General features: G+C 47.1%; 1 protein-coding gene across 1 annotated transcript; it reads right to left on the reverse strand.

The window, feature by feature from the left end:
• Positions 1 to 1,172: 1,172 nt before the first annotated feature.
• On the reverse strand, positions 1,173 to 7,202 carry LOC129761168 (uncharacterized). The gene has a single exon (XM_055758880.1). It carries the CDS (start codon positions 7,200 to 7,202, stop codon positions 1,173 to 1,175), a length of 6,030 nt encoding a protein of 2,009 aa, XP_055614855.1.
• Between the last annotated feature and the right edge of the window lie 1,682 nt (positions 7,203 to 8,884).

The following is an 8,884-nucleotide window of genomic DNA, read 5'->3' on the forward strand; positions in this document are numbered from 1 at the left end:
GAAATCGGCATTGTAAATACATGCAAGTAGGGGGTTCTTTTGTTGCCACCGAAATGCCTTCCTTAAGGGGCGTCCACATTATGCCGAATGATGCCGATCGGCCTGTACCAGGCGGCATATTCGGTTCGTTATGTAATGTGGACGCCACATTGGGTGCACGAAGCCGAAGCCCCATCGGATGTACGAAGCCGTCACGAACACACGAAGCACAATGTCGTCACCGCTAATTTACTTCGTTTTGTTTTGGTTCGACTTTCTAGAACCGGGCCCACTTGTTTCAGGTTGGGTTCGGTTTGTTTCGAGTCGGTTTTCGGTACGTCGGCAAGCCCGGGCGGTACGTCCACATTTAGTCGGCTTTACCGGGCGGCCAAGGCCACTCGGCGTAATGTGGACGCGTTTTTAGAGGCGCATCCACATTATGCCGAATGATGCCGATCGGCCTGTACCAGGCGGCATATTCGTTTCGTTATTTAATGTGGACGCCCCATGGGGTGCTTGTTTCGGGTAGGGTTCGGCATAGTTCGAATCGGGTTTCGGCACGTCGGCAAGCTCGGGCGGCACCTCCACACTTATTCGCCTTTACCGGGCCGCCAAGACCAAGGCGTAATGTGGACGCGTCTTAACACATATTTCAAAACTGGGGAAATCGGCATTGCAAATACATGCAGTTCGGGGGCATTTTTGACGTAGGACTACGTCTATCCGGAAGATAAAAGGGATAAACTGAAAATCTGGGCACTGTACATGTAGGAAAAATAGGAAGATTTCGAACGCGTTTTGTGGGGTTATGTCACCAAACTCGAAAGCAAACAACTATTTTGTAGTGTAAGCTTCAAGCTAAAATTATATTTTAAATTCAGTTTTACAAATTACAATGTTTTTCTAGTTTAACTTACGATTTTAGTGTAGGAAGTATAAGAATAATGTAATTGGAGGAATCTTATCTTTACCCACGTTTTAGGTTAACTGTAAATATAGTTAAGGTTGTAGTTATATAAGTTTTATGGCCCTATTTTAAGTAGTTTAAGTGAATCTACCTAATTATAGTCCGTAAGCTTGTAAATACTTTAATAATATTATAGGTAGTTTTATAATTTTCCAATTTTAATCGATTTGACACACGCACTGTACTCTTTTATAAATCTGAATTAGTCAAATGCGGTGATGACCAATCATTCTCCACCGATTTGACATTTCTCCCATTCGCTTGTCACCCGTGACAGTTTCGTTGGGTTAGGCCTGCTGGAGAGTGTGTCGACGGCGTCGCTGCTGCGAGTAGTGTTGTCGTCACATACCCCCGCCCGTAAACCTATGTGTTGTTCCGAATCTCCTGAAGGCTCCATAGGTTTACTTTTGTCTCCGACGTCTATCACCGCCAGCTTTATTGCAGGCCGCCGTAAAACACCAGTCGCTGTTCGCACCAACGCTTGGCGAATTCTCCCATCACGCCCTGCAATAACTTTCTCCACGCGTCCACGGATCCAATGATTACGGTCAGTTCCGTTAACTATGAGAACGAGATCTCCCTCTTCAAGCTCCTTGGTGTCCTCGAACCACTTGCATCTGCGAGTTATCACTGGCAGGTACTCCCTAATCCACCTCTTCCAAAACTCCCCGGTGATGTGCTGGGCTTGCTTCCAGCTACTACGGAGACCAACATATCCAATGACTTCGGTTTCTGCATGGAGTCCCGTCGAATTCCCCAACAGGAAGTGGTTGAGGGTTAGAGATTCCTGATCCGCGGACTCCAGCGGAATGTACGTCAACGGTCTAGAGTTCACCAACGCTTCTGCTTCATAGATAATCGTTTTCAGAGTCTCGTCGTCGGGTTTTCGAGAAATATTCAGTGCTGAAAAAATCGCTGTCTTAACTGACCGGACAAGGCGCTCCCACACTCCGCCCATGTGTGGAGTTGCGGGAGGGATGAACTTCCAAGCGGTTCTCGCGTTCGTGAAAGTTGTTGCCATGGTCTCATTCATTGCCGAGATCTCTTCCTGAAGCTGCCTGCTGGCTCCTTGGAAGCAGGTGCCATTGTCGGAGTAGAACGCTGCCGGTGACCCTCTACGACAAACGAATCTGCGTACAGCCATGACACATGATTCCGTTGACAAACTATGCACCACCTCCATGTGTACAGCGCGAATTGTCAAGCAGGTAAAAAATGCTACCCAGCGCTTCACCTGGCTGCGCCCGGCCTTGACCAGCACCGGTCCAAAATAATCTACCCCAACGTACGTGAAAGGGCGTACAAAGGGTTGCAATCTTTCTTCGGGAAGAGGCGCCATTACTGGTGCTCTTGGAATAGTCTTGGTGATCTTGCAGAACACGCAGTTCTTCGTAACCCTTTGAATGAGGGATCTCAGTTTGGCCACTTCGAAGCGCTGCCGCATTTCGTTGACAACTGTCTCGCGATTTGCGTGACGAAATTGTCGGTGGTAGAAGTCCGTAATGAGAGTTGTTATTGGATGACACTTCGGAAGAATCGCCGACCACTTTGCTTCGAATGGCACATACGGTGCAGCTCCAATACGACCGCGCATCCGGAGGATTCCTTGCTCATCCATGAAAGGCCAAGTTTTGTAGATGCTGCTCGATTTAGAAACGGTTGCGTGGCGAATCTCTGGGTTGCCCTGAGTTGTCTTCAGCACGGTTCTTTCTTCCGGGAATGCATCCTCTTGTGCCATCTTCCAGAGTACAAGTTCCGCTCTTGCTAGTTCCCGCTGAGTTAGTAACCCTGCTTTTAGCTGCTGTCCAAAATTCTTCTTTTGTACGCTCTCGATGAAACGGAACACGTATGCCATCGTACGTAGCAACTTTGTCCATCGGTTAAACCTGGAATAATCCAACAGTGGCGTAGAATTCCAGTGGGCTTGGACTCTCTGTATTTCTTCGTGTGACGTCACTGTGGGCGGATGTTTCGGCCAAGATTGCTCACCATAATATAGAAACTTGGGTCCTCGCAACCAAGGACTGTCCGCTTCCAGGTTTGGTCCGTTCTTCCATTTTGTGGCAACGTCTGCCACGTTGTGCTTCGATTGAACCCACCTCCATTCTTGGGGATCGCTGAGGGTCAGAATCTCTCCGATTCGTACAGAGACAAATTTGTGGAAACGGCGATGGTCAGACCAAATCCACGCCAACACTGTTGTCGAGTCGCTCCAAAGAAAGCGTCGAGAGACCGGAAACGTGTGGTATTCTAAGATCGAAGCTTGAAGACGAACCCCCAGAACAGCAGCTTTTAGCTCAAGTCTAGGGATGGACAATGTCTTTAAAGGAGCCACTTTGCTTTTTGCTCCCACCAGCGCCAACTGAACGTTGTTTTTATGCACCAAGCGAAAGTATATGGCGCATGAGTATGCAGTGTCACTGACGTCCACGAAGGTATGGATTTGCAGGTCCTCAAAGGTATCCGGGAATGGAGAAAAGTAGCATCGTGGGATAGACAGTTTATCCAGCTTCGGGAAAAGGTTCACCCACTGTCGCCATTTCTGATAGAGATCACAATTGATCGGTTCATCCCAACCTATTCCTGAAGCCCAGGTCCCTTGGATGATGACTTTCCCGTGAACGAGAAGGTGGGAAATGAGTCCTAGTGGATCGAACAGGCTCATAACGACTTTCAACACTTCTCGCTTGGAGGGAATATGTGTTTCATCTACGATAGCACGAAGATCCTCTCGAAGGTTAACTGTGTAGACGAAGCGATCCTTTTTGGGGAGCCATTTCATCCCAAGAACAGACTCAGATATGCCTTCCCTTTCCAGGATCAGATCCTTTGGTTCATCAGCGGTAATTTCCCCGATTTCCCAAAGGAGTCGGATCTCAAAACCCCCTTTTTCATGGACCAGAATCACCTCCTTGACGACCTCCACCGCTTCCTCCACAGTCATAAAGCTGTCCAAATAATTGTCCACGTAGTGGTTTTTGACTATGGCTGCGGACGCTCTTGGATAAAGACCAGCAAACTCCTGCGCATTGAGGTTCTTCACGTACTGTGCAGAAGCGGGAGAACAAGTAGCGCCAAAGGTGGCCACATTCATCATGAAAACCTGAATCGGATCGGAACGATTTTCCCGCCAGAGGAAGCACTGCGCCAGACGGTCTTGTGAGCGGATCCACAACTGGTGGAACATTTCCCTAATGTCACCGCAGACGGCTACAGGGAATTGGCGAAAACGGCTGAGAACAGCTGGTAATGGTGTTAGCAGGTCGGGGCCCTTCAGGAGTTTGGAGTTCAAGGATACCCCATTCGCTACTGCTGCTGCGTCCCAAATCAACCGTACTTTGTTTGGTTTTTTGGGATGAACGACGACTCCTAACGGAATGAACCACATAGGCCTCATATTGGCGTTTCCCAATTCGGATTCCGTAGCTTGGCGGGCATAACCTTTCCGCACGTACTCGGAAATTGGCTCGCGAACCTGTTCCTTCAACGTTGGATTCTTCTCAAGCTTCTTCTCTAAAGAATATAAACGACGAACTGCCATTGGATAGCTATCCGGGAAATCAGGGTTATCGTCCCGCCACAAAAGACCGGTCTCAAACCCATGCTCAGTTCGCCTTGTCGTACGCTCCAGAATCTTCCTCGCCCGTGTATCTTCGTCTGATTCCAAGGGTCTGTATAGACCACTAACACCAACATCTTCCAACGCGAAGTAGTCCCGTAGCTGATTGTTGAGTTTTTGATCTGGATCGGTGTATGCAGCAACATGGGAGTTAACCACTGCTCTTGAGGGTGAATCAGAAAGACATCCATAAACGCTCCAACCTAGACGACATTTAGCAGCTATTGGATCCATCGGTCCGCCTTCGCGGAGTTTCAATGGTACACCCAGTCGAAGATTGTCTAAACCAATTAGCAACTTTGGTTGAACCATCTCGTAATCTTCCAACGGAAGCCCTCGCAAATGTGGATACCGCTGGCAGAGTTCCTTATATTTCAATGTCTGCGAAGGAAGGACCAAGCAGCTGACTGTCCTGACATACGACAGTTTATGACGATTGCTGTTACCTCTCCCTGATATATCCAGTTGCACTCGTTTTGAACCTGGTTCCTCACGAGTTACCATGCCCGTCCACTGCAAGGTCAACGGTTCCGATGGGCCGGTAGCGCACAAACGTTCAGCGATGGTTTCGTCCAAGAGAGAAATCGAAGACCCTTCGTCGATAAATGCGAAGATGACTTCGAAACGTTCTCCAGCATACAACACCACAGGAAGAACACGAAACATAGGGAAAGGTCCATTTCCCTGTATTAAATGGTTGGCGGACATATTGGAGTATGGTTGAGGCTGAGAAGGCAAATGCAGAAGCTTATTATGTTTTTGATGACAACCCTCGATTCCACAACCTTTCCAGGATTTACAAGACCACTTGCCGTGACTGTTTAGGCATGTTCGGCAGAGAGCCTTTTGATGGACTACATTCCATCGTTCATCTAAGCTGAAGGATTTGAATTTGTCACACTCTACTACTCTATGTCCCTCTCTATTGCATACGATACATGGTTTACCTAACTTTTTATTCACTAGTAGGTTGGAAGCAGGGGTAGGCGCTGGAAAGGGAGAATGCGTTTGTACTATACCCCTCTCTTTCCTCTTATGATCACCCTTGAAATTCCGGCTAGAACTCGGTAGGTCGAAGGTCACCTGACTCGCTGCTGACACTAGTCCTCCCATGAATTCACCGAACGTCGCTAATGTTGCATCTGGTTGCCTGCTTTTGTAGACCGCCCAATCCAATTTGAGCGATCCGGGTAATTTCTCCACAAGCTCCTGCACTAGCACCGGGTTAGCCAAATGTAGAACTTGATTCGCCGCCTTCAGATGATCTACTAGGTTTTGTACGGTCAAACCGAATTCCACCACAGTCTCGAGACGATCATGCCTTGGTGCTGGCGCCCGGTGAACTTTCTCTATGAGCGATCGTATTAGAAGTTCCGGTCTGCCATACAGCGTTCGCAGGGTACTGATGACTTGTGGAACGCTTGAAGGAAGTAGCAATCGACTCCGAACCGATTCAAGGGCGTGCCCCTTTAAGCATCGCTGTAGGCGGATGAGGTTTTCCGCATCTGTATACCCACATGCAGCTGTAGTTTGCTCGAAACTGCATATGAAAATGGGCCAATCTTCCGGATTGCCGGAAAAATGTGGCAGCTCTTTTCCCATTACTTGCCTGGCTGCCATGTGACTTTGTTCTAAATTAACTGTCGGTGCTGCTCGATCCTGGCGCGTCAAACCAGGCGGTAACCGTGGAATCACCCTGGGAACTGAGTGGTCGATTCCTGATCGATCGGGTAAACAGCTTAGGTTATGTTGTATTCGCTCATCAGCAGTTTGCTGATCTCTCGGCGTTTGTTGAGGTTCGTTCACTCCTTCGGACCGTGCTGGTCGGTGCTCGACTCGATGTTGAACTATTGCAGATCGCTGACTTTCTCCCCCATCAGTTCGATCTGTGTTGGGTAGCGGTGGGTTCGGTCTCGACGAAGGACCTGCTTCCCCGAAAACTGGGTCCACATCCTGTGCTTCGGAACATTTGTCCAGCCAATTGGATACCTTTTGTTGAGAATCGTGAATCGATCCACCTCTGCTACCACATTCACTAATTTGGCGAATAATATTTTGTTTTTTCTCCAGAGACTCTCGCCTGATCTTCTGCTGCTTCTCTTGAAGGGCCTTTTCATCCCGAAGCAGTTGTTGTCGAATCTTAGCTTCCTCTTCCACCAGGGCTTTCCTCTCTTCAAGGTTGCAAAGGGCTTCTTTCGCTGCTTTTTTATCCATTGCCTCCTGGTCTTGCAATGCCTGCTCCTTCATTTTTTGTTCCTCTTCGATTAGCTTCATTTCGGTACATAATCGTGACGCACGGGCACTGGAAGTCGTGCTGATTGCAACCGACGGAATTTGTTGCGGTACGATTACAGGTTCGGGCTTATTTTGGACCTGCTTAGAAGTTGATTTGACTGTCGACGAACGAAGAGATCTATCGGATGGTAGTAGTGGTTTGAGATGACGAGACGACGACGCTAAATTCTCCTGACAATCCTTGCAGACGTATACCAGGTCCTTAGTCGAATCGTCCACACCGGCACATCCGAAATGCTCCCACAGCTTACAATTGTCACAGGCGACCCATTGCTCGTTATCTGTGTCTGGCCTAGTGCAAGACTTGCAGCTATATCCCGCGGGTTTTCGATGTTCCTCCATCCTAACCCCGTCATAAAATCCTTGAAGATTTTGTGGGGTTATGTCACCAAACTCGAAAGCAAACAACTATTTTGTAGTGTAAGCTTCAAGTTAAAATTATATTTTAAATTCAGTTTCACAAATTACAATGTTTTTCTAGTTTAACTTACGATTTTAGTGTAGGAAGTATAAGAATAATGTAATTGGAGGAATCTTATCTTTAACCACGTTTTAGGTTAACTGTAAATATAGTTAAGGTTGTAGTTATATAAGTTTTATGGCCCTATTTTAAGTAGTTTAAGTGAATCTACCTAATTATAGTCCGTTAGCTTGTAAATACTTTAATAATATTATAGGTAGTTTTATAATTTTCCAATTTTAATCGATTTGACACACGCACTGTACTCTTCTATAAATCTGAATTAGTCAAATGCGGTGATGACCAATCATTCTCCACCGATTTGACATTTCTCCCATTCGCTTGTCACCCGTGACAGTTTCGTTGGGTTAGGCCTGCTGGAGAGTGTGTCGACGGCGTCGCTGCTGCGAGTAGTGTTGTCGTCACACGTTTCTTAACACATTGAGGACCGCTCACGAGTTTTCTCGTGCTTCGCGTTCCGTCTGTTACAGATGGATCACGAAATAACCTGTGTTTTCTACACTAGATGGTTTAAACCTTGGTCAGCGAAGAATCTAAAAAGGCCTACCGATGGCTCGCCTTCGTCCCATTCACATCGAAGGAAACGATCTCGTTCGTGGAATCCGAACAAATGAATTACAGGATTACAAGTTTGTCCCAAATCGTGCGGTCCCAGGATCATGTCTTACAGATTTCTTTGCGACTCTTAATATGTAAACAGATCGCAAAGGTTTCCACATTTATTGATAGGAAATATTTCTACACTTCTATCACAATGAATTACATTTAAAACAATAAACAATTGAATATATGTGAAATGTCAAGCATTGTCCAAAGGCACCATGTGCCTCGTTTTGTTTGGACCAATTTGTGCTCCTCAAATGAGTCCGACCAAAAGGAGCAACCAGAGCAAAGAAATATATTGTAAGCTTGTGATTCTACCGCCTGCCGAACGAAATAAATTTTTCTGTTGCTTTCCGAAAACATCAATTCTTTTTTTCACCGCCAAGCAGAGTTGATGTGCTAAGGCCATCGTTCTAGCATGAAGCGGCAGCATCGGCAGACGTGGCAGAAGTGGCAGGAACGCTGGCAGAAGTAGCAAAAGCGGTAGCGGTGGCAACGGCGACAGTACGCAAACGAGTTACAACATGAGCCTTCGCAGACTGCAGACTTTCCATCGGCCGATAATTGTGGACAGTTTGGGCTAGTGCAAACCGACCCAACTGAATCGATGCATTAAGCGGGAATGCATACCTCTCTTCTTCTTCTTCAATGGCACTAACGTTCCTAGAGGAACTTCGCCGTCTCAGCGTAGTATTACTTGCGTCATTTTTTATTAGTACTTAGTTGAGATTTCTATGTCAAATAACACGCCTTGAATGCATTCTGAATGGCAAGCTCTAGAATACGCGTGATCACAGTGCAAGTCGGAGGAAATTTCTTTGACGAAAAATTCCCAGGACCAGAACGGGAATCGAACCCGAACACCCGGCATGTTAGTTATGACGCTAACCACTCGGCCACGGGAGCACACAAACCTCTCTACACTGCTCAATTTATTGGA

Source organism: Toxorhynchites rutilus, chromosome 1 (genome assembly GCF_029784135.1).
Source record: "Toxorhynchites rutilus septentrionalis strain SRP chromosome 1, ASM2978413v1, whole genome shotgun sequence".
Classification (NCBI taxonomy): domain Eukaryota; kingdom Metazoa; phylum Arthropoda; class Insecta; order Diptera; family Culicidae; genus Toxorhynchites; species Toxorhynchites rutilus.

Excerpts from the sequence above, each read along its gene's own strand:
- LOC129761168 (XM_055758880.1), bottom strand. The coding sequence starts at position 7,202 with ATGGAGGAACATCGAAAACCCGCGGGATATAGCTGCAAGTCTTGCACT.